We start from the raw sequence: 26,590 nt of genomic DNA, 5'->3' as shown, positions 1-26,590 counted from the left end.
AAGTTTCCTGGGGACCGGGAGGGGGGAACCAAAAGATGCAAATGGCATTTCCAGTTCTGTTGCTGTCGCTTTGGATTGTGATTGGAAGAGGATGCAGCCCAAGTGGGATCCAGGGAAGAAGTGAAAGCGAAAGATGGAAACTATTCCTCCAGGCTCCAGAGGTGGGGGTAGGAAGAGCAGGCTGGGAGGGAAGTTTTTAGAAAACTGGGCAGGCAGAGACCCTGTGACCCAGGCTTTCATTTCTCCTAAGCTCCCCAGAGCACCATGTGACGCAGCCCTACCACAGAAAGAGGAAGCGAGGAGAGCCCAGAATTTCTCAAGAAGCAGAAAGCTGGACAGAGGCTGAGCGGGACGGGAGAGCCACGGGGGGCCGGGGAGGAGGGGAGCAGGGGAGGCAGGGGAGGCCGTGGGGGGTGGGCAAGGAGGCGGTGGAGCAGGCAGCCAGGCCGCTGGGGGCAGAGCGGGCCCCGTGGGAGGGCCCCCTCCCCAGAGTGTACGCCAGGTGTCCCGGGTGGGAGGGACGACACTTGAGCAAGCCGGGGCGACCAACCGGGGAGATCAACAGGAAAGGAGGGGGAGGGGCAGAGAAACGGGGCGAAGAAGGGTCGGCAGCGGGGGCAGTGGGGTTGAGAGGAGGGGGAGAAAGAGTGGGGGCCGGCAGAGTCAGGGGTGGATGGAGGAGAGAGGACAGAGTTGAGGGTTAGGGACGGGGCGGGGGTAGAGACTGGGCAGCCCCTGCGGCCAGGGTGGGGGTGGGGGGGAGAAAGACAGGCAGAGGGGACAGGAAGGCGGGGCAGCCGCAAGGGGTGAGAAAGGAGGGCGCCCCGTTTGAGCGCGCGGGGCCGCAGGGCAGGGCGGCAGGCGGACGATGCCCGCGCCGGGCGCCGCGGAGGAGCGGCGGCCGCTGCTGGGGCGCAGGCCGCGGGCGCCCCGACGGTGGCGGCGGACGGCGGCGGCCGCGGTGCTGCTGGTGGAGACGCTGGAGCGCGCCGCCTTCTTCGGCATCTCGGCCAACCTGGTGCTCTACCTCAACAGCGCCAGCTTCCACTGGGACGGCCAGCAGGCGTCCCGCGCCGCGCTCGTCTTCCTGGGCGCCTCCTACCTGCTGGCGCCCGTGGGCGGCTGGCTGGCCGACGCGTACCTGGGCCGCTACCGCGCCGTCACGCTCAGCCTGCTGCTCTACCTGGTCGCCTCCAGCCTGCTGCCCGCCACCGCCTTCGGGGACGGCCGCCGCTCCTTCTGCGGGGAGGTGCCCGCGTCGCCGCTGGGGCCCGCCTGCCCGTCGCCCGGCTGCACGCGCGTGTCGCCCACCCCGTACTGCGCGCCCACCCTCTACTCCGGGCTGCTCCTGCTCGCCCTGGCCGCCAGCTCCATCAGGAGCAACCTCACCTCCTTCGGGGCGGACCAGGTGAGTGGCGGGCGGGCCGCCCCGCGCCCCGCGCCCCGCGCCCCGCGAGGCCCGGGGAGGCTCGCAGGGCCCGCGAGGCTCGTGGGGGCCGAGGCCGAGAGCCAGGAGCGACCTCAGACAAACCGCTTCCCCTCGCTGCTCCCGGTTTCCTTACTGGAAAGAAGAGGGGGCGCTGACTCAAACAATATCGATGGCCACCATGGTGATAACCGTAGTTGGTTTTCTTGGACTCTGCGCTGCTTTCGAGGTTTTCACTCCTTTCATCCTCTTAACTACCCAGGAGGTAGGTGGTATTATTATGTCCACTTTACAGACGAGGACACTGAGGTTTCAGGATATGAATCAACCTGTCCAAGGTCACAGAGAGAGCAGGTCAAGGAGTAGGAAGGGTAGCTGGACTTCAGGCCCCACCACGAGCCCCAGCTTTACGTGCCCTAGGGACCTGGGGGCTAAGGAAGGAGTAAGCCCCTTCCTAACCAGCAGCGCCAGAGGTGGGGGTCCCGCAGACTTGTTCAGATCCTAGCTCTGCCACTCACTAGCCAGGAGCTCTTGGGCAAATATCTCAACTTCTGAGCCTTTCTCTGTATGCTTTTGGACAGTGGGCGTGGCACACAGGAGAAATTCAGTGAGTGTTTACCGAATGAAAGAGCGAAGGCCTAACGATATGGCTATATTTTGATAGCTTTACTCAGTGGGATATTAGACAATACGTTTAAGTAATATGTAATAGGATTAAAACAACCACATGTGGTGTTAGTGAGCAAAAGCAAGGCAGAACTGAGTACAGAATATGATTACAGCCCTATGAAAGAGTAGGAGTCAGCTAAAAGGAGAAACCGGAAAAGACTGTAATAACAGTGTGATCAGATCACAGGACTTACTGTACTTCTCCCTTTCGCCTCTGTTCTTCAAATGTTCTTTAATTGTATGTATTCACCATCATAAAGGGAACATTTTCAAAGAATCATTGCATCCAGCTGCCACCCACAGTTCAACATCTTACATGTTTTCCAGTGTCCTTACCAAGGACTGACTCATCCAGCCTATTTGGGTTCCTTTGATGATGGGGGACTTGGTGCCCACAGGGAGGCCTGTCCATTCCTCAGCTACTGTTGACCTTCCTTTGGATTAGGAGACCCCCAACATCTGCCAATAGGAATCTCTCTTCTTCCCTTCATTCTACTCTTTCATTGACGTCCACTACACCTACAGGTGCCCTAGGCTGCCCTAGGGGGTCTGAACCTGACCCATAGGACAGGTTGGAAACCCTGAAATGATTTCAGGCAGGGGTGGACATCACTGGATTTGAGTTCTTTAAAAAATGTCTCTGGCTACAGTGGAGAGTGGGTGGGTAACCGGAGCAGGTACACCAAAGCAGTGAGGGGCTGTTACAGAATTCAGGGGCACAGTCAGATGGAGGGTGTGTGGGTGGGAAGGGTTGGCACCATCTGGCAGACAGCCATACCCAGGAGCCGCGTTTTTAACACACTTGCTGATTTCAAAAAGGGCCATCCATCATTCTTGACAAAGTGCTCATTTTGGGAGAGCTCATTTATATCCTGAATGGGCTGCCTGGTCTTCCCCTTAGAGTTGCGATTGTCATATTCATTTACATCCAATTAATAAATGGAAGTGCCTGCACATAATGGGACTTATTCAATTTTCTGCTCGAAAGTCTACAGCAAACATTTTCATCGTGTGGACATGGTCCTCTCCGGGCAATGCCTAGAGGACCCCTCAGAGTCTCTAAGGGCATGCATCTGTATGGACTATAATTTTACCTTTGGAAAAGGAAAAATAAATACTTATCTTTTCCCCAATGCAATTACAGAATGTAAAGCTTGACAAAAAGGAGAAAAGTGGATTTTGAGATGCGTTGGTTTGTTGAAAGGGTGACGGGTGTAACAGCATACAGAATCACCTTGAAAATTGACCTCTAGTCTTCACTGCTTTTTAGAAATGCAGGCACCTGGGCCCTGCCCCAGACCTGCTGGGTCAGAATCTGGGACCAGGGTCTGCGAGAGGTGGGATCAGCCAGTGCAGCTGCCCCGAGCCAGCAGACCGGAAGGGGGCCTGGGGCCTGACTGTTGCAGATTGATCCAAATCCTGGGTAAAGATTTTCAGTCTTTCTGCCCTTGCTGGGGGGCCTTTTTTTTTTTTTTTCATCAGGCCAGAACCCGCTCTTGGGGCTGTGTCCGAGATCGCCCCTGCTTTCCCTGATATGCCAACCTTATTTGACTGGGCATATAACAGAGGGAGCAAAAGGAGAGGAAGGGATGGGCCAATGGGCCACAGTAGAAAACTCTGCATCTCCAAGTTGCAGAGGAAATTCTCAATTAAACTTTAAACTGTTCTTTCAGTAATACACATACATCATATTTAGTAATGTGAAACAGACCTGATCTTTACTGGCTTTCTTCTGATTATAAAGGTGATACATACTGTAGGTTGTTCAGTCAAAGACAAAAGAATAAATCAACCAGAAATGAACAAAGTGGCATCAGAGACATCTGTTGTATGCACTCCTTGGTGAAAATAAAAAAGCACTGTGTGCCATGGGCATGAAAAAACAGCTCTGCCAAACTGTCCTGATCATTAACAAGTGACTCCCAAGGGAAAGGTTTATTCATTCAATCAACCAATATGTACTGAGTGTCTATTTAGTGACCAGGGGCCAGGAAAGTTCCGACCCAGGAAGTGCCTCTGTGGGAAAAGGGGTGCAGGGACATCGTGGCAGGGTGCCCCTGGACCTCCCTTACTCTCATCCCTGCCCTGCAGGTGATGGATCTTGGCCGCCATGCCAGCCGTCGCTTCTTCAACTGGCTTTATTGGAGTATCAACGTGGGCGCCGTGCTGTCGCTGCTGGTGGTGGCCTTTATCCAACAGAACATCGACTTCCTGCTGGGTTATAGCATCATCGTGGGCTGCCTGGGCCTGGCCTTCTTCATCTTCCTCTTTGCCACCCCCATCTTCATCACCAAGCCCCCCACAGGCAGCCAAGTGTCCTCTATGCTTAAACTCGCTCTCCAAAACTGCTGTCCCCGGCTGTCGCACCGACACTCTGCCAGGTAAGAAAGGGGCTCCCGGGGAAGGGGGCCACAGAGCCTGGAGGCGTGCCGTGCTCCTCCCGGGGAGGCACGGTGCAGGTGGAAGAACGTTCTGGGTCAGCTCCCGTGGTGGCCCTTTATGACGACCTGCTGTGCCCGGGCCACAGCGGACCGCTGTGACTGAGGATGGTGACGGAGGTCAAGGTGGTGGTGGCGGCGGTACTGATGGACTAACTGTAGAAAGTGGGAGGCTGTTCGTGGTCTTGACAATGATGGTCGAGGTCGAGGTGGAGGTGTTCGTTAGCAGCTGCAGCGAAGATAAGTCGGTGGTGACCGACAACGGCAGTGGGGATGATGATGGAGGCAATGGTACCAGCCAAGGCCGTTGGGATATAATATAAGTAATCCAATGCCACGCTGGTGTTAAGTATAAAAAGTCTAAGAGGGCGCCTGGGTGGCTCAGTTGGTTAAGCATCTGCCTTCGGCCCAGGTCATGATCTCAGGGTCCTGGGGTCGAGCCCCGAGTGGGGCTTCCTGCTCAGCGGGAAGCCTGCTTCTCCCTCCCCCTCTGCCCCGCCCCCCTGCCTGGGCTCTCTCCCTCTCCCACTCTCTGTCTCGAATAAATAAACAAAATCTTTTAAAAAGAAGAAAAAGAAAGTCTAAGAAATCAGCCAAACTTGCCCCCCCTCCATTAGCCTGCATCCCAGGGCGGAAGGTTCTGAACAGCTTCACACACACATACACACCGGCTTCCTATGGCCCCTGACCTTCCTGAAGTGAATTGACGACTTATGCTAAGCAAACCTGTGTCCGGACCTTGGAGCCGGTTACAGAGCCTGTCAGTAGGCTCTAGATGGAAAAGGGGCAGGACATGTTTGTCCAAGCTGGTGCATTGCTGTGGGGTTTTGTTTTAACGACCCAGTGCAGGCCGACAAACTGTCCTGGAACTCAGTGGCTTAAGCAACCATGTTTTCTTACCTGTCACAATTCTGTGGGTGACTGGGCTCAGCCGGGCAGTTCTTCTCCTTCTTGTGATGTCACTGGGAGGGAGGAGGGGGCTGCAGTCATCTGGGGACCTGAAGGGGTTAGAACATCCAAGATGGCTCACTTATGTGGCTGGCAGTCCACGTCAGGTCCCCCTCCCGTCATGTGGCCTCACGCCTGTGGCTGGAGCTCCTCGCGGCAAGGTGTCTGGGTTGCAAGAGGAGGGAGCTTTCCAAGAGTGAAGGTTCCAAAGGGAAGGAGGCGGAAGCTATCAGTCCTTTACGGGGCTTGAAGTCCCAGAGCCATCACTTCCTCTCATTCTGTGGGTCAGCCACAAGGCCGGCCCAGATTCCAGGGCAGGGGGGCGGATCGCCCATGGGTGGAGGAGTGGCATCCTGGGAGGGGAGAAGCTGATAGCGGCCCATCTTTGGAAAGGACTGCACTGATGTTACCCCTTTCGGCATCTCAAAGGATGAAGCAAGGCTCTAGAGCAAGAAGAGATTAGAAACCGTTCAGGACAAAGGGCAAAGGGGGAAGGTCACAGCAGTGGTTGATCTATCCTGTTTCCTGATCATTTCCCCTGCACCCCTACCTCTCGGCTGCCTCCCTCCTCGTCTGTCAGGTAGGGAGAGGACTATAATGTTGCCCTGTTGAAGAGGGTGGACTTGGAGACAGCAAGTGGGGGAGCTCTGGCGTATATCAGACCCAGGCTGACCTCTCTCTCTGAGTCAGGCTTCGACTGGGACTTCCCTGCTTCCCACAGCATGCGGATGCTGTGAGGCCAAAAATCCCCCAACACTCCACTTGCCACAGGCCCTAGTCTACTTTCCCCCAGACCACTGGGCCTCAGCTCCAGGGTGGGAGGGGTCTTGATCAGCCACCTGTGTGAGAAAGGAGGGGAGAGTGAGGACAGTGACAAGGAGTGTAATGAACAGTCGGCGGGAGGCTGGCTTTGGGGGGCGATCGCCTCACTAACAACAATGATGGCGAGGAGCGTGATGATGATGATGATGATGATGGAGAAGGTGATGCTCATGGTGGAGGGAGGAGATGAGTGATTTCGGAGGTGATGCTAAAGTCACTGGTGATAGGGGAGCAAGATTAAATTAGGGGATAATGATGGCAGTGGGGCTGCTATTTATCTGCCGTCCCCCCCTTGGCCCCACAGAGACCCTCAAGGCACCCAACCGCTGCCTGACCAGAGGTCTCCCCAGCCTGGCCCTTCCCCCCAAGAGGACATGGCCAACTTCCAGGTGCTGGTGAAGATCTTGCCCGTCATGGTGACTCTGGTGCCCTACTGGATGGTATATTTCCAGGTGAGCACCCGGCCCTTTCACTCTGGGGGCACGGGCTCCCCGGTCCCCTGACGGGCCTCAGCTCTCACCGTAGAAGCCCAGAGCATGTGGAAAGGGAGGCAGGGGTTCACAGTGTGACTTGGGGCTATGTGGGGCCTGGCACAAAGCCATCCCGATAATGAATAGCATGAGGAACTCTGGAGACGGGTCTGAGGCCCAGTGCCTCGAATGTCACCCCGTCTGTCTGGGCCTCATGTGTCGGGTGGCTTGGAGGCTCTCAGAGCTCTAGAACAGTCAGATTCGTTGGCGTGGCAACTGAGGCCCAGAGTTGCCCAATGCCCCACAGCCAGTTAAGGGTAAGCTCAGAGCGTCCTATACTTCACAGTGGTGATCCCCCACCCGGGCTGTGTTTCAGAACCACCTGCAGAGCCTTTAAAATTGATTCCATGTCCCACCCCAGACTACTGAAAGAATTGCTGGGGAAGTCTCTAGAGTGATAAACTTCTCAGGGGAGACTGGTACTCAGCCAGGTCTGAGACCCGCTGCTTCCCACCACCTCCTGAGGGTGCCTAACCCCAACTTCTAACCCCCAGACGACAAGGTCTTTGCCTTCCATACCCCCTTCCTAGGAAGCTTGTTTTGCGTTTATAGAAGATGGGGGTTATGCAGGGCCAGCCTGCTACTTGGGGGTGACACAGAGGCAAGGGGACAGGGACATGGGTGTGTGTGTGTGTGTGTGTGTGTCCACGGCCGATTCTCAGAATACTGACATTCTTACACACCAGCTGCTGGTCCATAGCTGCTGTCCTGAGCAACCCGAGTGTCCTCCCCCACCCCAAACCCTCCTGGGGGATTCTCCCGGATCCCCCTGCATTGAGCCTGACCCTTCAGCTCTGCCCAGAGCCATTCTGGTGGGCGGATGCCTATGCAGGGCCTATGCTGTCAGCCCGTGGGACGCAGCTTGGCCTCAGTATCAAATGAGAGCTCTCTGTGGGGACAGCCATGTCATTATCTTCCCCATGTCAACAAACATTTCTCCACGCCTCCTCTGTGCCAGACCCTGGAGACACCAAATGTGAGTCAGACCAGCTGTGCCCAGGCTCTGGGATCAGGTTGCTCACAGAGCTCACGGGCCTGGGAGCAGGGCGAAGGAAGCTCCCCGACCGAGCCTGGCTCCTGAGGAGGAAGGAGAGTAGGGGTGTCACGTCCCAGAGAGGACAGCTGCCCAGCTATCCTGTGCTCCTTCCGAAGAACGCCCATCTAGGAGCTGGCGGTCTCCTGGGCTGGAGGTGAGGTGGCCAGCTCTGTTCCAGCCACGGCTCCATCTCTCTTGGCAGATGCAGTCCACGTATGTCCTGCAGGGTCTTCATCTCCGCATCCCGAACATTTTCCCAGACCACCCTGCCAACAGCTCCATGGCTCTGAGAGCCCAGCGCAGCAGCTACAAGGTAAGAGACCAGGCGTGTGTTCAGCCCCCACAGCAGGCGGTGCTGGGAGCCTCCTCTGCAAACAGAAGGAAATGAAGTTTCCATGCCCAGGTGCAGGGGTTCCTCAGGGAACATGAAAAGCCCCAGGAAGATGGGTACACTTGGGCCCCAGCCCAAGAATTCAGGCCAGCTTCGCTCCCACCCACTGCTGTTCTGAGGCAGGCCTCAGGGCCTGCAAGGTGCACTCGGGTCCCTCAATTCTACCCTGACTTCCCTCACTCTCTGGGAACCCTGGATGCCCAGATGTCTGTCTTTCACCAGAACTTTCCAAATCAGGTCCTTGGCATTTCCAAGACTCATAACATCAAAGATCCTCAGAGCTGGCAGAGCAATGACCTTTGCCCCTATACCTCCATTCCTTGCCCAGGGCAGACATCACTAATCCATCTTGACACGTTTTCATGCTGAGCCTGAGAATGTTCCAGGCAGCTACCACCCACTGACAGAAGCCAGAGGAACCAATTTGCCATTTCTGATTTAATCCCATCCCCGACTCACCCTGCTGAGGAAGGTGCATTCCAGAGAGGGGAAAGAGCTTACCCTGGGTCACCAGGGACAGTCCGGAGGCCAGCACCCCCAGCTCCCGCCCAGAGCGCCTTCTGCTCTGCTAGCCTGCCTTGCTTGGCCCCCTCTTGCCCAGATCCCAGAAGCCTGGCTCCTCCTGGCCAACGTCGTGGTGGTGCTGATCCTGGTGCCTGTGAAGGACCACTTGCTCGACCCTTTACTGCAGCAGTGCAAGCTGCTTCCCTCGGCCTTGCAGAAGATGGCCCTGGGGATGTTCTTCGGCTTTGCCTCCGTCCTTGTGGCAGGTGTGTGGGCCCGAGTGGAGGGACGCGGGAGGGAGGCCGGCTCCACTTGGGGCTGATGCTGGAACCTTGGCCCCCGCCGCGCACACCCTCCCGCCATGGGCATCCGTCTTGGCTTCCCAGGGACTGTGAGCTGAAGGGGACCCTCCTCCTCTAGTCCCGCCTTCCCTCATCTTGACAGATGAGGGAACTCAGGCCACGAGAGGGAAAAAGATTTTCTCCTGTGGGATGTAAGCTCCCTGAAGGCAGGTTTTTTTTTTTTTTTTTCTTTTTCATTCACTGCTATGAATAATGCACATGGGCACCCAATCAATGTGCTGAAGAATTTTTCAGACACTCAGCCACTTTTTTTTTTAAAGAGTTTATCATTTATTCTCTTCCTTCTTCTAGTTCAAAAGGCTTTGAAGCCCATTTATGACAAAGGGGCTCTGGTAAAGAAGCCTTTCATGCTACTGCACAAACCTCCGTCCCTTACGCTCGGTAACTTAGTGATCCTGAAGTGACTTAGTGTTTTTGAGCCCCGACTCTGCAATGGGGATAGTAATTCGTTCAGCCCCGGTGCAGGACCCGAGTTCTGCCCTCATGGAATGTGGTCTAGCAGGAGCGTTGTGAGGATTAAAAAAGGTGAAGTCTGTGAGACACCCAGCACTGTGTCTGGATCACGAGGAGGACCCAGGGGACTCAAAGCTCAAAAACCAGTATTGTGTTGCAAGGACGAAAACCAAACTAGCCTCTTTTTCAGCTCCACGCTTTAATGCATTTTGTCCTAGTTCATCCCCACAACAATCCGAGGATTTTTATTCCTACTTCTTGCGTAACAGCACTGGGTCTCAGAGAGGTTAAGTGATTTGCTCAAGGTCACACAGCTAACCAGTGCCAGGGCTCAGGATTGGAACCTGCGTCTCCTCCCACCACATCCAGTGTCTTCTAAGCAACGAAGGGGAAGGAGATAAAAGTAAGCTTGAAAGCCAGGTTAGAAACCCTTCTGGATGCTATAGTAGAGAAGTCTCGTGATATTAGGGAAATAGGGTCAGTTGTAAAATCAGACCCCAACTATGCTCATCAACTTGGGTGACCCTGGGTTGGTTGCTTAACCTAAATTTGTCTTTCTTCATTTACAAGAATGCATATTAAATGCCCAGCACATAACAGGCTCTCAATTAATGCAAGCTGGTCCTGTTCATGAGTGCAAAACCTCATTCTGAGCTTCCTAGCAGCCAAGGCAAAAGTCAGAGTTGAAACTCGTATCTTGGACCTCCACCGTGCCCCCAGGCCAGTGTCCTTCTCCTTTCCTGCTGCTCTGTCACAGGCTACCTAGGGAATACCTTCCACGTGCCAAGCTCTGCCCTGGGCTAAGCTGCGGATGGTGGGCCTGGCTATTTATAGTCCCCCCCCGTCCCCCACCAGGAGGCCTGGAGATGGAGCGTTTACAGTACATCCATCGCAACCAGACGGTGTCCCAGCAGATCGGGAAGGATGTGTACTACGCAGCTCCACTGTCCATCTGGTGGCAGATCCCTCAGTACCTGCTCATCGGGATCAGTGAGATTTTTGCCAGTATCCCAGGTACCCTGGACCCCTCCCCTGCTCTCGCACCAGTGATGGGCTCTGCCTGGTGCTGCCTCGAAGTCAGAGGTCTCACGGGCACAGCTTCCGGAGTTCGTGGGTGTGGAGGAAGGCCAGGTTTTCTGAGTGGGGCCGCATTCACCCAGTGGAGACTTGTTAGCACCCGCTTTGTGCCAGGCACTGTGATCGGCCCTGGAGATTTGCAGGTGATTAAGGCACTCCCTACCGACTTCCCACATCGTCCCTGGTGCCCTGTCCTTCATCCCCTGTGTCTGTGTGGTTGCAGTTCCCCGTGCCTCAGATTCAAAGTGAACTCCTCTTTCCCCTTCACTGCTGAGCCTGAATGTCAACTCCTCCATAAAGCCCTCTCCGAGGCCCCTGGGCAGAGGGAGTCCTTCTAGCCTCCTTTCGCTCATCTCCATCGCGGCACCCGGGTCGCTGTGCTGTAAGAATGCAGCACGTTTGTGTGCCCCGCTGCCGGGCTGTGAGCCAGAGCTGTGGGGTGGGGGTGGGCTCTTCATTCAGCCAAGCAGCAGCTAGTCAGCCGCAGGCCCGGGGCTAGGTTCTGGTGGGACTCACTCAGAGCTGGGGGGACAGTCACGCAGACAGCAAACCCAGGGGAGGGCTATAGTGGTGGCTCTAGGGTGTAGGGAAAGTCCCTGGGACGAGGTGGGGGAGGGGCAGGTGGGCAGAGAAGGCAGAACTCAGCAGGTAGCAGGATGTCCTAGGTAGGGGGAGCAGCAGACGCGGAGAGCTAAGCCTTGTAGGGAGTGTGCGGAAGGCTGGGGAGGTACGGGGCCAAACCTGGATGGATGTTGAAGTCTCTCCTGAGGGCAACAGGGCCCCCCGCCCCTCACCCCCAACGACCATGGGGATTTTGGCAGGAAAGGATCCCATTAGAGATTTTTTTAGACAGACCCATCTAGCTGTGTGAGGAGGAAGACAGGAAGCAGGGGGGTGATTAAAAGGCATTTGCAGGGGCTGGGCAGTAAAAGACCAGGGCCACCCTTTGGCCCAGGGCAGAGGGAACAGGGAGGGCAGACATGATATTTCTGAGGCTAAATCAAAAGGATTTGGTGATGATGTTGAAGGCGGGCAGACAGGGTAGGGGAGAGAGAGGTGCTATCCCTGAAATGGGAGACCCAGGAGGAGGAGGGGAGACAGAGCAATGTGGGGGCATCCAGGTGGAGGTGTTCAACCAGGGGAATAAATGAGCAGGGCAGAGCAAGGGGTCTCGGGGGCACAGGTGTCGTCCTAGCCACGTGGTGGGCAGTCATGCAGGGGAGGCCAGGATGGAGGCTGGGTGGGCCTCATCTCTGCTCCTCCACCGTCCACTTGGCTCTCCCCCCTCCCTCTGCAGGCCTGGAGTTTGCGTATTCCGAGGCTCCGCGCTCCATGCAGGGTGCCATCATAGGCATCTTCTTCTGCCTGTCGGGAGTGGGCTCGCTGTTGGGCTCCAGCCTTGTGGCACTGCTGTCCCTGCCCGGGGGCTGGCTCTACTGCCCCGAGGACTTTGGTGAGTGTGGGGCCCTCCCTGGGAGCGGGATGTGGGTGGTGGGAGGCTTGGAAAGGCTGTGGCAACTACTAAGTGCTTTGACCCCAGGCAGAGCGAAGTGGCAGGCTGGACTCAGGAGAACTGGGTTCTAGCCTGAACTTGGCCAGTCGCCCACAACGTGGCCTCCCCACTTTGGGCCTCAGTTTCCCTAACTGTCAAAAAGGAATCTGTGAACTTGGCAGACCTCCAAGTCTCCTTCCTGCTTCTGGAAGTCTGTCATTCTGGCTGAAGGGTCACCTTTCTCTGGGGTCTTTGTGTTTTAAACCCCTGAAAGAATAGCCCACAGGGACTTGCCGGCAGCACAGGAAACCCTGGCGACCGGCAGGTGTGAGAGGGCTGTCTGCCCACCCACTGCCCACGCTGCCAGTCTCGGGGAAGCCCTGCCCGACCCTCATGCCAACCCCTCCTTTCCCCAGGGAACATCAACAATTGCCGGATGGACCTCTACTTCTTCCTGCTGGCCTGCATTCAGGCCGCCACGGCCCTCCTGTTTATCTGGATCGCTGGCCGCTACAAGAGGGTAGCTCAGGGCCCAACCTCCCAGAGCTGTCCCAGCAGGGATAGGGGCTGAACACCCTCCCCCCACCTGCCTCCTCCCCCCCGCCTTCCCTTCTCTCCCCAGGACACAGACAGCCACAGTCCCAGTGGGGGTTCCTTGAGTTTATTCTGTACCCAACATTAGGATGAAATGGTTCTCATAAATAAGGGGCGTAAGCCCTTCCTCACGAGCATGGTCCATGACGGGGGCGGGCAGGGCAGAGGGGGCCTGGGTGGGCATCCTTTTGAGAGGCCAGGCAGGGGACTTGGATCCGCAAGCACCAGAGGGTGAGCAGGAAGCTGCCCGGGCTGGCGGCCGACAGTGCCGGGCCAGGCGGGCTGGGGAGGGTCAGGAGCTGCCCCGGATCCTCTCCATGTAACTGCGTAGCTCCTCGGGGTCCTTCAGTCCCATGTCCTCACATACCCAGCGGATGTCCTCCTCACCCGCCACCAGGATGGACTGCACGGCAGGGGCCCCTACGGGCTCCTCAGACAGCTGGGCTGGGGGGGCTGGCGCAAACGTCACAAACTCTACCCGCTTCCGCCGCCCCCCGGCTTCCTTCCGGGCCAGGGTGCTCGAGGAGCTGGTGGTGCCCCCAGCAGGTGCCTGGGCCACGGGCAAGGCCTCCCCTCCGCCCCCAGTCTCGCAGGGGCAGCCCCCCTCCCCCTTGGGCAGGCCGGGGGACTGCCGGTCCAGCTGGCGGCTCAGTTCCTCCTGGTCAGTGCCCAGCCAGACCCAGTTGTGGGGCTGGGGGGAGGCAGGGTTGGTGGCACTGTCGGGAGGCTCCTTGCGCTGGTAGCGCAGCACGAAGACCACACCATTGACCAGGAAGATGAGGATGGCCAGACAGAAGATGCCCAGCAGAGCATACATGCCCAGCTCTAGGTCGGTGACCCGCTGTGGGGCGGGGACCATCTCCTCCTCTTCTTCCTCCTCCTCCTCCTCTCCAGCCTCTGCCCCCTTCCCAGCCTCCTCCTCTGCCCGCTCAAACTTGCCTCTCACACCCCCGCTGCCCCCAACACCACCTGCCTCCCATCGTTTACCACCCATGCTGGCCTCGGTGGCCAGTGAGCTCCGGGCAGGGCTGGATGGGAGGGCAGGGGCTGGGGTGGGAGCAGGGGGCAGCCCTAGCCAGGCGGTGCCAGAGGCCAGGGGCACACGGTGGCGGCCCCGGCGGCAGGGCTCAGGCGGGTGCAGAGCCACATGCAGGGGCAGCCCCTCAGCACCTGCCCCACTCACCACCACCCCGAGCTGGGCACCCCGCTCCTCGGCTGGCAGGACGGCACCGGGCTCCTCGGCTGAGACAGATAGTCCCAGGTCATGGTGGTCGTAGAGCTCAGCGGGGGCCAGGGTGTGGTCAGAGAAGGACAGCCAGAGGGAGAGGGCCACCTCCTGTGGGGCACACGGACACAGGCAGAGACATGCGAGGGCACGCACGCATGCACACAGAGACCACTCCCACAGAGACAGGCCACATGGAACGAAGGAGGAGAGATCAGAGAGAAAACAGACATGGGCAGATGGACAAAACACAGGGAGAGAGGGGACATGCGTCAATCACCTGTCTGCCACTCAGCCCTGGGGTCTGAGTCATCAGGAGGGTCCTCAGAGCCATCTAACCAACCTCCCACTGCCACACTCCAGCCAGCCACTGCTTGATCACCTCCAGCCGCAGAGAGCTCACTACCTCACAGGGCAGTCAGTCCTCATTCTGAAAACCCTAAGGTGAGGGGTCCAGGTGCCTCCCATCCCCCTGTCATTAGCCCCCACCTGGCGATGTTGAGCTCATCCCCCTGAACCCCTGGCTGTCACCTGCTTTGGGGCGGGAAAGGCTGACTGTGCCCAGCATGTGGCTGTGACCTCCCCGGGGTGAGCAGTGCCCCGGCTCAGGGCCAGTGAGATGCCCATCACCGGCTGCACCCGCAGCTCCAGCACCGAGACCTTGTCATCCGTCACAGCCAATGCCTGCTCCCCGAGAATGGAGTCAGACAGTGGGGAACGCACCTGAGGGTGAGAGGGAGCTGCAAGTTGTGGGGGGGCAAGTACACAGAGAGCCTCTCCAGTCTGAGCCTCATCATCTGCACATGCTGCTTTTCCCCACCCTTTGCACTCCATACGACCTATACATACTGGGACCCCCATGCCTAGGGAACAGTTCCCTCCTCTCTCAAGGCCTGGTCCCTCCATACCCAACCCCAGCCCTTCATGCTTTGAGGGTGTCCCCCATCCTATTCTCACCCAATCTCCAATCCCGCTGGGCTCATACCTGCCCAGGTACACCCTGGGCCCGTTCTGACACTCTTCATACCTGCCCATGAACATTCTGGGGGCCATCTATGCCCTTCTCATGAGGGTCTGCTCACCTCAATGGAGGTGACACCGGGCTCCCGGCCCACCAGGATGCGGCCGCCCTCCAGCGAGGCTACGCGCGGGTCCTGCACGCGTGCGTGCGGCGCCACAAGGTGGGACACGTCCAGCAGCCAGTCGGGGCCGAGCAGGTGGGTGAGGCGGCGGCCACCGTCCAGTGGGTGGGCCGCGAAGGGGACAAGGAAGCGCACGCCGGCCCGCTGGTACTGCAGGCGGCAGCCCCGGGCGCGCCGTTCGGCCTCCTCCGCCACCGCAGCAGCCTCGGGTTCCAGCACTCTGGGGAGGTGGGGGTGGGGCAGGACGGACAGGCCCGGGGGCGGGGCGTCAGCTCGGGCTCCGCCCCCAGCCGTTGAGGGCCCCGCCCTCTGGAGACACCCCCCCTCGCCCCAGCTCCTAAGGGACGCGCATTCTTCAAATTGGCATAGCTGCCCCTCTGCGTGTCCGCGCGGCGCCGCCGTTCCTAATTGGTGCCTATGCCTGTCCATCAAGCCGCTCTCGCCCTCCTCTTGCTCTTAATCTGAATTCTTGGCTCTTGGGGAAGCGGGGAGACCCTCTCCGAGGGGGAGACCTTGCAGTGCTCAGTGTCTGGGGGGCCTGGCTCAGATTCCTGAGGCCACCTCGCCCTTGGGCTCCGGTGGGACCCTCTCGATATTTATTGAGCTAGGTGCCATCTTAGGCTTTGAGGACGCAGCAGTGAACAGAATAGACAAAACCCCTCGCCTTCCAGGTCTTAAAGTCTCAGGGAGGAGAGTGAAGGCGGTGGGCAGACCACAAACAAGATGAATCAGGCGGTCCAGTAATTAGGAAGTGATCTGTACTTCAGAGAAGTGTGGCATGGGAGGGGGAGAGTGTGGAGGTTGGCGATCACAAAATGGCCAGAGGCTGGGTGGGGACAGGCAGGTGGGCAGGAGGGATGGAAGCAACAGGGCAGTTTTTAGATCCCAGCTTGAGCCCATGGCTGTGTTCCCTGCACCATCTCTCGGGTCCCAGAGCGACTTCGCCAAGGCCCCCACTCACCCTTCAGCTGGGCCGGGCACCCTCCAGCCTCGGACCTGCTCCAGGGTGGTGTCGGTCAGCTCAATGCGCAGGGGCAGCAGCGGGGCCCACACTGTCAGTCGCAGCGAGGTCCTCAGCCGGCGCCACCAGAAGTCCACCCGCACCCCGCGGGCGCCCCGGCTCTCCTTGCCAGACACAAACACAGCATCACAGGTCTCCGACACCTATGGGAGGTAGGAGCTGGGCTAAGCTTCGGAAGACAGGTGTGGAGCTCAGGGCAGAGAGGGCTGCCCTGAGCCCCTGCCATATGGGGCAGGGCTGAAATTCATTCTGCATTTTACTGGCATGTCTTAAGAGTATGAAGATTTCACCAAGGGGCGCCTGGGTGGCTCAGTTGGTTAAGCGTCTGCCTTTGGCTCAGGTCATGGTTTCAGGGTCCTGGGATTGAGCCCCGCATGGCTCCCTGCTCAGTGGGGAGCCTGCTTCTCCCTCTCCCTTTGCCCCTCTCCCCTGCTCCTGCTCTCTCTCAAATAAATAAAATCTTAAAAAAAAAAAAAAAAAAAAAAGGGCTTCACTATGCATTTGAGATCCATTCTAGAGGAACCAGCCATTCCCCAAGTTCACCTGGGGCTCAGCTGGGGAAACTATTTGCGTAAAAACAAAATCTTTCTCCTGGTAGTGGAGAGTTCGAACCCACACATTTGGCTCATTAGTGCTGGCCTCCGACTTTTGTGCTGGAGCCACCTGGCAACCAACTACAGGAAGGTGGGCAGAGGCAAGACAGACCTACCCACCCGAGAGCCCTCAGGAGGGAACCACTCACACAGGGGCAAAGTGCCATCGTAAGTGAAAAGACACCTCTTCTGGTCAGGCAGCCAGGATTTAGGAAATGCAAGCTCTGGGCTTCCCCTCTTAGAACTTCAAAATGGAGAAAGTTACCCTGCCCCCCTTTTTTTCCCTAATCTCGTGGATCATTACAAGGCTCTAATAATTATCATTTTTAACATCCTATAAGTATTACATTGTATTAAAAGCTGCCATTGCTTCAGCTCCTGCTCTCTGCTGGTATAGTGTCGTAGGTGCTTTTAATTTTTTTTTTTTAAGAGAGGGAGGAAGTGGGGGAGGGGCAGACGGCGAGTGAGAATCTTAAGAAGGCTCCATGTCTAGCGACGAGCTGGACGTGGGGCTCAGTCTTGTGACCCTGAGATCATGACATGAGCCGAAATCAAGAGGCAGATGCTTAACCGACTGAGCCACCCAGGCGCCCCTGGATGCTTTAAATTCTTACAATATATTCCCATTTTATATTTTCCCATTTTAAAGTTTAGAAAACCAAGGCTCCAAGAGGTGAAGAGACTAGTCCATGATCACACAGCTAATTGATAAAAAAGATTATTTTTTTTAAGATTTATTTATTTGACAGAGAGAGAGAGTGCATAAGCACAGGGGTAACAGCAGAGGGAGAGGGAGAAGCAGGCTCCCCGCTGAGCAGGGACCCCCCCCCCCTCCCTGAGGCGGGGCTCCATCCCAGGATCCTGGGATCATGACCTGAGCTGAAGGCAGACAGTTAACCAACTGAGCCACTCAGGTGCCTCCAAAGATGGGTTTCAAACCAAAATTTGTGGGTCCCAACATACATACTCTTTTTTTTTTTTTTTTTTAAATAGGCTCTAGCTCGGGTGCCTGGGTGGCTCAGTTGGTTAAGCGACTGCCTTCGGCTCAGGTCATGATCCTGGAGTCCAGCGATCGAGTCCCGCATCGGGCTCCCTGCTCGGCAGGGAGTCTGCTTCTCCCCCTGACCCTCCCCCCCTCATGTACTCTCTCTCAAATAAATAAATAAAATCTTTTAAAAAAAAAAAAAAGGCTCTAGCTCTATGTCCAATGCGCGGCTTGAACTCAGGACCCTGAGATCAAGAGTCACATGCCCTACTGACTGAGCCAGTCACGTGCCCCCAAAGTATGTGCCGTTAACTCTCCCACATCAGTTCATTTGTCAATACAGTAATGAACATGGAAATGCCTAAGCTGTGGCTGCTGGGGTGACACAGCTCCCACGTGACTGTGGAGAGGGGTGGTGGAAACAAAGTTGAATCTGTGGTGCCCCCCACGAGGTTTCTGGTGTGAAGAAGAAGCTGTTCTCTTGGGGACCCGAGTGGGGAGGGCGTCTGTGCATCACTGTGCACACGAGCGCATACTCACACGGGGTTGGCACATGCCACTCACCTGCAGGACCTGTGTGTTGGCCGACTCACAGCCGATCTGCTCTGTCACCTCCACCAGAGCCCCGCCGCTGTCCACAGTGACCAGGCGCACGGGCACACGCCGTGCCTCTCCAGTCAACGGAGCCGTGTTCACCAGCTCCTCGGCCTGGGGGGGTTGTTCAGGAGGGGCTCAGCCCCCAGCTCTTTGCCTCCCTTGGCCCTGGGCCTGGCCGGGCACAGGTGGGGACTCCTTACCTTGGCCAGTGGGACAAGGGCTCTTACGTCCCTCTCCGACACCAGGATCTCCCACACCATTTTGTCCTTCTCTGCTTCGGGGGCCTGGCCTGCGTACTCCAGCTGCCATGTGACAGGGCGAGTGACTGCCACGCCCCCACTTGTGCCATTCTCCGCCAAAAAGTCCACCCACAGGAACTCGGATTGTTCGAGGGGGCTGCTGGCCAGAAGAGAGAGAGAGACTGAGTGCTTGCTAGTGGCCAGGCGCTGTTGTCAGCACTTCCTAGATTCGTGAGCTGGGTCCTATGATAACCCTCAATTTGCAGGGGAAAAAACAGAGGGACAGAAGTCACATAACCGGCCCAGGGGCGCCTGGGTGGCTCAGTCATTAAGCGTCTGCTTTTGGCTCAGGTCATGATCCCCAGGTCCTGGGATCGAGCCCCGCATCGGGCTCCCTGCTCCGCGGGAAGCCTGCTTCTCCCTCTCCCACTCCCCCTGCTTGTGTTCCCTCTCGCTGTCTCTCTCTCTCTGTCAAAATAAATAAATAAAATCTTCAAAAACAAAACAAAACAAAACAAAAGAAGTCATATAACCGGCCCAAAGTCAGAGTGAAAAGTGGCAGGGCTGGGATTAAACTCAAGCATCCCGGCTCAGAGCCCCAGCTCTTATACGCCCTTGGCCTCTAGAAGATCCATGTAGCCACTTCGCCACCCCCCTTGGAAAGCCTGCTTGCCCTCCTGCCTCCCTAGTCCCCCTCCACTTGCCCTCCCACCAGACAGACTTCTGTCTTCCATAGCCATGGGGGGAGGGGAGGGCATAAAGCAGCTGGGGTCAATTTCTCCCTGGGAGGAAGAGTCACTTCAAAGCCCCAGGACTGGCACTTGACCCCCTGAATCATAACTCTCGCGGGTTCCTCTGATCAAGCACTGGCTGGCTGCTTGCTCTACAGTATTTTATTTTCATGGACCCTAAGGGGTGTATTATTATCCCCACTTTACAGGTAAGGAAACTGAGGCTCTGGTCGGGGGCAGGGGGTATCGCGGGAGGTTAACCGGCTTGCCCATGGTTATCCAAAAGTGTCAGAACCAGGATTCAAACTGGAGCTACCACGCTCCTGGCCTTGGCCCAGGTTCAGAACATGAATGAGAGTTCATAAAGGTTAACCACAGCTGAGCTGTTCCTGAAATATTAACGGTCCAGAAAAAGGGACCCCTTTGGTGGTTGAGGGAGGCAGGGTGGTGGCTGTGAGGGCTGTCACTGAGTAGCCAGGATAGGTTGGTATCACCTGGAATGAGATCACAGACACTCGCTGTACCTGGGGATGGATAAATAGTAGCTGAATGAATCACTATCTGCTTTGTGCAGCTTCCTTGAAGGAGTGTTCTGTGCCTGCTCACGTGGGAATAGGGAAGCAGCCTGGCAGCCCCCTTCCCTCAGGCCGCAGAAATAATCTGCTCACGCCTTCCTCCGCCCCCTGGGGAGGGAGTTGCCCACCTGGAGTCTGGCCCTGAGGACCCGGCACGGTGACAGGTGATGAGAGTTGTGTGGTGCTTGGAGCCCTTGAAGCGGTCCAGCTTGGCAGTCCAGAGGCTGGGCTGGGCTGGGCGGGCAGCCGTCACGTGCAGCCCCTTCTTCACCTTGATCCTGGGGAGAGGACATAGGCCCAGTGTGTCAAGGTGGGCGCTGAACTAGAATGAGGAGAGACACAAGGGGCGAAAGGCAATCAGCCTCCTGTCTGGCCTCCCCAGCTCTGGTCTGAATCTTCTGCTCACCATCCTCTGGTCCAGAAGGACCCCATCTCAGCGCAGGTCAGGTCACACAGCTCTCCCCGACTCAAAGACCCACTGCCCACAGGGTCAAGTCTAATACCGGCATCAAAGCCCTCCAGGATCTGGTCTAGTTTCATCTTTGGCTGTGACATCCCTCTGTCATTCTGCTTCAGTTACACCGAAAGTTCCTCCCCCCCAACCCCAGCTCATTTTTATGCCTCTGAGTCTGCTCAGCCTGTGCCTTCAGCCCGGCCTGCCCCTCTTTTTTTTGTTTGCTTGTTCTTCAAGCTTCCAGCAACTCAAATTACTGTTTCCTTTAGAAAGCTTTTCCTGTGGCAGGATGAATTTTCTCCTTCCTCCAGCCCTCACCCAGGCCCCCATCACACCTCATACCTCCCAGAGCACATAATCCAGTGCAGGCCACACAGCTCCTTTCCCTACCGCCGGGGCCCCTTAACACCAGGTGGGGACCTGGCCTTGCTCCTCTGTAGCTCCAGAGTGGAGACACAGGCCTGGACATGTTTTAAGTGTCTGCGAAAGATCTAATGAGTGTGCGAGTGGGCATAGGAGGGTGTGAGAGACAGGGGGACGCGACAGGCACCTGAGAAATACATAGGGACAGGACACACACAAACCCAAACATGGGAGAGGGGAGTCATACTCCGCAAATCCTTGTCAGTGGAATTGGGATGGGAGGCTACTTTGGGAGAACTTCCTGCAGAGAGAGACACAAAAGGAGGGCCTTCCTGTCCAAAGGTGAGGGACATGCAGCAAGGAGGCAGGCAGGAGAACATGCAGATAACACGACTGGAGCGAACACCTGTCCTGGGGTATTAGAGCATTAACCATCCCCCAGGCACTGCACTCTCCAGTTTCCAAGTCCTCTCCTATTTTCCCTCCCTGGAGCCTCACAGCTGCCCTGAGAAGCAGGCAATGTTAGTCCCACTGGACAAGGAGTCTCAGGGAGGTGCCAGGGGAAGGAGAGCTTCCTGCTTCCGACTCCAAGTTCAGGACTGTGCCCATGGCCGGGTCTTGCCTGGCCTGGAGGGAGTGTGGTGGGCCCGTGTTTGCAGCGATCAAGGATACCAGTAAGGACCCCAAAAGGAGAAGGCACCTGCCCAGTCTTCCTGCAGAGGTTCCTCCAACCCGTCCCTTCCACCTCCCCAGGAGCCCAGCACTCACCGCAGGGTCAGGACACTGGCTGTGAAGTTGTGCCGAAGCAGGAGGGTGGCACTGAAGAGCTGGCCAGGCCTCACGGGCACATCAGGCACCCGCAGGGTCACAGCCTCGTCCAGGGGCACCTCCTGGTACTGTGGGGGGTCCGCTGGGCGCAGCTCCACACCACCCACCGGAAGGGCCTGTTCCCTGGGGTCCTCCTCCCTGCCAGGGCCGCAGCCCCCAGGGCCCTCAGCTGCGGGCTCCAGCGTGTAGGCCAGCTCGGCCCGCGTGGTGGAGCCCTGGGAGAACCAGTGGGAGGGAAACTCCAGCTCCACCACACAGGCACCTAGGGAGGGCTGCAAACACACAATGGCCACGGTTGGCCCGGCAGGGGAGGGGGTTCCAGCACCCACGGCAGGAAACGCAGAGCTGGAGGGGTCCATGAAAGGCAGGACCAGCCCGGGCCAGAGACACGTTCCAGGTGACACAGTCAATGAGTGACGTGACTGGGGCTGGGTCTCTGGACACGTCCAAAAGCCACACTTCGACTTTGGGGAACAGTCTCATTCCAAAGTGAGCCAATGCCAATGCCTCCCCCTAATGATGCCCCAGGACCACCCTGACTATACCTCAGGCTTCGAAGAATCCCAAAGCAAGCAAAATACCTCTCCCTGGTGGATTCCCGTGCTCGACTCCAAAACAGTGTAAGTTGCAATTATAAAAGTAATACTAACAATAATGCAAATACTTGCTGAGTGATTACTCTGGGCCAGGCATTGGCATCGTGCTAAAAGCTATTGCATTCATTTCATTTGTTCTTTATCCCAGCTCCATATGTGGTAGGAATTATTACTACTCCATTTCATAGATGGGGAAGCTGAGTCCCACAAAAATTAAGTTACTTGCCCAAAGTCATATACAATGGACTGACTTCCTTAAGGCGCCCTAAATAACCCTTTCAAAGGGTCCCCATGAAAGCTAGCAGAACAGGAATGGAGTCAGCTTGTCTGGGACTCCCAAACCACCCAGAAGTGGTAAGCCCTTTCTTCCCTACCCAGGACTACCCTCTGGCTGGCACAGCAGGTAGGGCCGGCCTAGGTAGGGCCCGCCCACTCACCTGGAAGTGGCAGGCTCGGTGAGCAGTGCCTGCAGGGTGTGTGGCATGGAGCCGGGCGCAGGGCAGGCTGCCAGGCCCTGGAGGCCAATCCTGCCCTTTGAGGTGGAAGAGGACTCGGGCATGGGGCTCCGCCGGAGTTACGGCCCCTTCCACTGACACAGCCCGCACATCCCAGGGCACTGGCCGCTGGTGGGGTTCAGTGACCCGTGGCGGGACCACCTGGAGGGAGAATGGGGGTGCTCAACAAAGCAGGGGGTGCAGGGAAGCAAGATCCGGAAAGATGGGACACCAGGCTTCCAGACCTGGTGTAGCAGGACAGAGCATTTACAGACTGCAATTTCCCCCTCTGGAAAATGTGGAGCACAGCTGGGGCTGGGGAGGACCCTTGAGCTACGCACAAGCAGACCTCAGCTCTGCATCCTGTGAGCCTAGGAGTCAGTCCCTGGTGCCCTCTCCTTACCTGCTGAGTGGCAAAGGGTGGGTAGGAGGCCCGGAGAAGTGGCTGGGCCCTGGGCCACGGCTGCAGGAGCAGAAAGGTCTCAGATCGGGAGCCCAGAGAGGAGTTGGCCGGGGGATAACGGCCCACTTGCTGCACGCGGAAGTGCTCAGGGGCGTCAAGGAGCTCCAGGGCTGCGGGCAGGTAGACGGGGTCCAGGGGGTCCTGGTCACAGCCCACTGAAGAAGGAGAAGGGGTAGAGATGAGGACAGCTCCAGAGCTGGCTGGGGCTGAACTGAGCTCCAGCCTGGGGCACAGTGGTGGTGGGCAGCGGAGGAAGAAAAGGTTAGAAATGTCCCATCCCCCCAGGATATAGGGGAAGTTGTCCCATTTCACAGATGGGGAAACAGGAGGTAGCATGTGGCGGGACCAGGATTTGAACGTACATCTCGGACTGGATGCCAGCTTCCAAACCTTTCCTTCTCCTGCCTACCATAGACTCAGGCCTTCCTCCCTTGAGGAGAACCTTCTCAACATCTCCTCCCCATTCCTGCCCTCTACCTACTCGCCTCTGGTGTCAAGGCATCTGTGGGGCACAGTTCTCCCCAGACAGGGTCTGTGCAGTAAGATGGCAATGAGGTGAGCTTTGTAGAAGAGAGACCCTTTCTCTGTCCCCGGGTCCTTGGCCAGACTTGCTGGGGCACCCACCTCCCTCCCCTTCCATCATCACCATGGCAACCCTGCACTGGTTTCCTAAGCTTGCTCCCTTCTTCCCTGTCCCAACTGGGTACCGGAGTGCAAAAGTGGGATTGGCATTGGTGTTGGGGGGGGGACTATGAGCCTGGGGAGAGAGCCAAAATATTCAATGAGTAGAAGGGCAAAGGACCCCTAAGACCATACTTGGTTTGTACCAACTATTAGTTAGACCTAGTAATAATAAACACTTTCGAACACTATACACAGACGACTATTTGAGATTAATTCTTCAATTTGTATAACTCTGAGAACTAGGTTCTATTGCTATTAATTCCATTTTATGGATGTGAAAGATGAGGCTGAGGTTAAGGGACTTGCCTGGGATCCCACAGCTGGAGAGCGGTGAAGCTGGGAGTCAGAGCTCAGGCATCACACCCAGAGGGATACCCTCCCTCTCCTCCCTGCGCTGTTTGCAAGGGTGAGCACTTCCAGCCTCACTCCCTAGACTGTGGGTCCCTCCCCCGGCCCTTAAAGTCCTTAAGGGACTTTCCTTAAGGAAGCCCTTCTTGATTGCTTGCCCTCCCACCAGCCCCCTAGTTGCCTCATCTGAATTGGTTGTCTTCCTGTCTATCGACAGGGGGACTTGTTCTACTCATTCCTGAATCCCCCAAGCTGGGCAGCTCTCCCTGGAGAGGATGTTCTGGGAGCCTGGAAGACTGCGTTTACGTCTTAATTCTGCCTCAATAAAGCTTGGGTCAGTCATTTAACATCTCGGAGCCTGAGTCCTCACCTGTAGAATGAGCATTTAGTAACAACTGTGAATAGGGGAGGGCTTTGTAAAGTGCGGTGAGCTGTCTGGAGGAGGGGTTATTGCTGTTGAATAATGGATGTGACAAGGCTTCCTTCATCTCTCTGTATAAGAGGTTATTAGGGCTCCTGCTGGTCCCCTGGGGAGGGGAGCAGGTGGCTGAAAGCAGCCCTAGAACCAGGTCCCTCTCTGCCCCATCCTGGGCTGGGGGACTTGATGGTTTCTCAACCTCCTTCAAGACTCTCCCACCAAGGAACTTGTGTCTGAGACGCTCCACACATCCTGCCCCCAAGTGTAACAGGTGAGTGACTATGGCTTCCTGGGGGCAGTCCCTGACCTCCAGCCCTCCTCCTGTTCTACTGCCTGGATATTACAAGATGCTCTGTGGCCTGACTCCCACGGGCTCCCAGCACCCAGAGCTCAGCTCTCACGGTGAGGGTGAGGGGGCTAGAGAATGCCTCACTATCCGCCACCCCCCCCTACCGCATCCCCTCTCCCCGCCCCGTACTGTGGTGTCATCCACCTAGCAGCCAAGCCCTGCCAAGTCTGACCCCCACCCTGGGCACAGAGGAATCGCTCCCCCTTCCTCCAGTGATGGGGATCCCCATAGAATTCAGGAAGGCACGGATGGGGCAATCCCCGCAGACTCCAAGGTCAGAATGCTCCTTGGGGCCGGGGGGGGGGGGGGGCGGCGGCGGCTGCACACCTCGCAGGTCCCAGGCAAAGGGGCTGCTTCCCATGCCCGTGGGGGCTGGGTCGACGGTGGGTGAGTCGTTGGTGCGGAGGGGGGAGACTAGGAGCCACTTGGGTGCAGCTCTGTGGACCGCAGATTAGGGAGCTGGTGCGCCTGGGCCAGGGGCAGCCGGGTTAAATGCCCGGGCGGGAGGGGGAGCTCTCGGAAGGTGCGGGGGCTGGCGGGGAGAGCCCGGGACCCGGCTGGTCCTGGATCAGAAGAGTTGCCGGGTTCTGGAAGTGAGGGAAGCAACAGAGGAGCGCGGCTGGAGGGAAGATCCGAGGGGTGAGACCTCCAGCCCTCAGGGCGCGCTGCGGGGCGACCCCGCTCCGGGCTCAGTCCGGGAACCCGCAGCTCCCGGCTCGCCGCATCCCTCCAGCCCGGCCGGGCCCCAGCCGCCCCTCGCCCCGCCCATCCCCTCCCCTCCCGCTGACCTCTCACGACGTCCAGGGCCAGGGCCACCAGGAGGCAGAGCCAGGGGCCGCAGGGCCCCCGGGGAACCGCTGCTGCGCGCCCCGCCATCCCGCCGCACATCCTTTCCGCGGAGGGCGGGGACTAGGCGGGCGGCTCAGGTGGCCCCCGCCCGCCCGGCATCTCCCGCGCCCGCTCCGCGCCGCTCCGACCCCGCCGGCTGGGTCCCCGCCGCCGCCCGCCCGGCCGCTTGTGCGCGGCCGCAGCTCCCAGACAATGGAGCGGGAGCCGGAGCAGGAGGGTGGGAGGGAGCGAGCGCGGCACACGGGCTGCCCCTCCGCCCCGCCGGGTCCTAGTGCCCTACGGATCCCCAAGCCCCGAGCGCCCCGTGCTTGAGGTCGGGGAGAAGGCCGCTTCCCTGGGGACTGATCTGCCTTACTAAGAGGGCCTCGAGGCGTTCTGCTGGCTCCCTCTCGGAAGCTCCTGCCCCTGGAGCAAACAGCCACTTCCTCTGCCTCATGCCCGCCCACAAGCAACTCACCTGTGAAGGTATCTGACACCTGAATCAGAACTGGGATTTGGGGCTATGGGGAACCGAACTGCAGGGGCGGAAAAGGGGAAGAAAGGGGCCAAAATGGGCCAGGTGAGGATCACCTGGGCCTGCCCTGACAGAGTCCTGGGCCACTCCTGTGGAGGAAGGTCTCAGGTGCACACGGCTGGCCCAGCCCCATCCCTGGGAGAGGCCCATGGGCCTAGGAAAGGTGGGGGCCTCTCTGCTCCTGAGGGAAGTCCTGCCACCCAGGTCCTGGCCTCCTGGCCCAGCCTTGCCTACCAGACAATTAGGAGAGGTCCGGACCAGGGCACCTGGCTGCACATTAGCATCTCTGTGGCAGCTTAAAAAGAAACAAAAAAAACCCCCACACCTGGGCCGCTCTACAAAACAACTGATTTAACCTATGGGCCAAGTTGAGAACCATA

General features: G+C 57.7%; 2 protein-coding genes across 4 annotated transcripts; one reads left to right on the top strand and one right to left on the bottom strand.

Moving 5' to 3' along the window:
* Positions 1-191: 191 nt before the first annotated feature.
* On the top strand, positions 192-12,876 carry SLC15A3 (solute carrier family 15 member 3). Its single transcript, XM_035012947.1, has 8 exons — positions 192-1,408; positions 4,187-4,476; positions 6,608-6,755; positions 8,072-8,182; positions 8,862-9,030; positions 10,435-10,593; positions 11,954-12,109; positions 12,565-12,876. The coding sequence occupies exons 1-8, from the start codon at positions 869-871 to the stop codon at positions 12,717-12,719; spliced, it is 1,728 nt and encodes a 575-aa protein (XP_034868838.1). The 5' UTR covers positions 192-868; the 3' UTR covers positions 12,720-12,876.
* Positions 12,795-25,831, bottom strand: TMEM132A (transmembrane protein 132A). Of its 3 annotated transcripts, none has more exons than XM_035012944.1 (11): positions 25,636-25,831; positions 22,989-23,203; positions 22,529-22,747; positions 21,436-21,767; positions 19,979-20,128; positions 18,506-18,704; positions 18,273-18,416; positions 16,071-16,273; positions 15,050-15,329; positions 14,499-14,690; positions 12,795-14,078 (listed from the first exon to the last, which is right to left on the bottom strand). In XM_035012944.1, exons 1-11 carry the CDS (start codon positions 25,733-25,735, stop codon positions 13,035-13,037), a joined length of 3,078 nt encoding a protein of 1,025 aa, XP_034868835.1. In that variant the 5' UTR covers positions 25,736-25,831; the 3' UTR covers positions 12,795-13,034. The 3 variants fall into 3 exon arrangements, with proteins under 3 accessions (XP_034868835.1, XP_034868836.1, XP_034868837.1); XM_035012945.1 differs by having other exon boundaries at positions 18,506-18,701; XM_035012946.1 differs by lacking the exon at positions 14,499-14,690.
* Positions 25,832-26,590: the final 759 nt, after the last annotated feature.

Source organism: Mirounga leonina, unplaced genomic scaffold, assembly GCF_011800145.1.
Source record: "Mirounga leonina isolate KUSES-001 unplaced genomic scaffold, KU_Mleo_1.0 Mir_166, whole genome shotgun sequence".
NCBI lineage: Eukaryota > Metazoa > Chordata > Mammalia > Carnivora > Phocidae > Mirounga > Mirounga leonina.
Note: the sequence above shows the minus strand (reverse complement) of the source record. Positions and strands in the feature narration are given on the sequence as shown.

Excerpts from the sequence above, each read along its gene's own strand:
- SLC15A3 (XM_035012947.1), top strand. The coding sequence starts at position 869 with ATGCCCGCGCCGGGCGCCGCGGAGGAGCGGCGGCCGCTGCTGGGGCGC. Across the intron at positions 4,477-6,607 it reads TCGCACCGACACTCTGCCAG|AGACCCTCAAGGCACCCAAC; the intron begins GTAAGAAAGGGG and ends TTGGCCCCACAG. Across the intron at positions 6,756-8,071 it reads ACTGGATGGTATATTTCCAG|ATGCAGTCCACGTATGTCCT; the intron begins GTGAGCACCCGG and ends CTCTCTTGGCAG.
- TMEM132A (XM_035012944.1), bottom strand. The coding sequence starts at position 25,735 with ATGTGCGGCGGGATGGCGGGGCGCGCAGCAGCGGTTCCCCGGGGGCCC. Across the intron at positions 20,129-21,435 it reads GCCAGTGTCCTGACCCTGCG|GATCAAGGTGAAGAAGGGGC; the intron begins GTGAGTGCTGGG and ends TCCTCTCCCCAG. Across the intron at positions 14,079-14,498 it reads CCTTTCCCGCCCCAAAGCAG|GAGGTGGCCCTCTCCCTCTG; the intron begins GTGACAGCCAGG and ends TGTGCCCCACAG.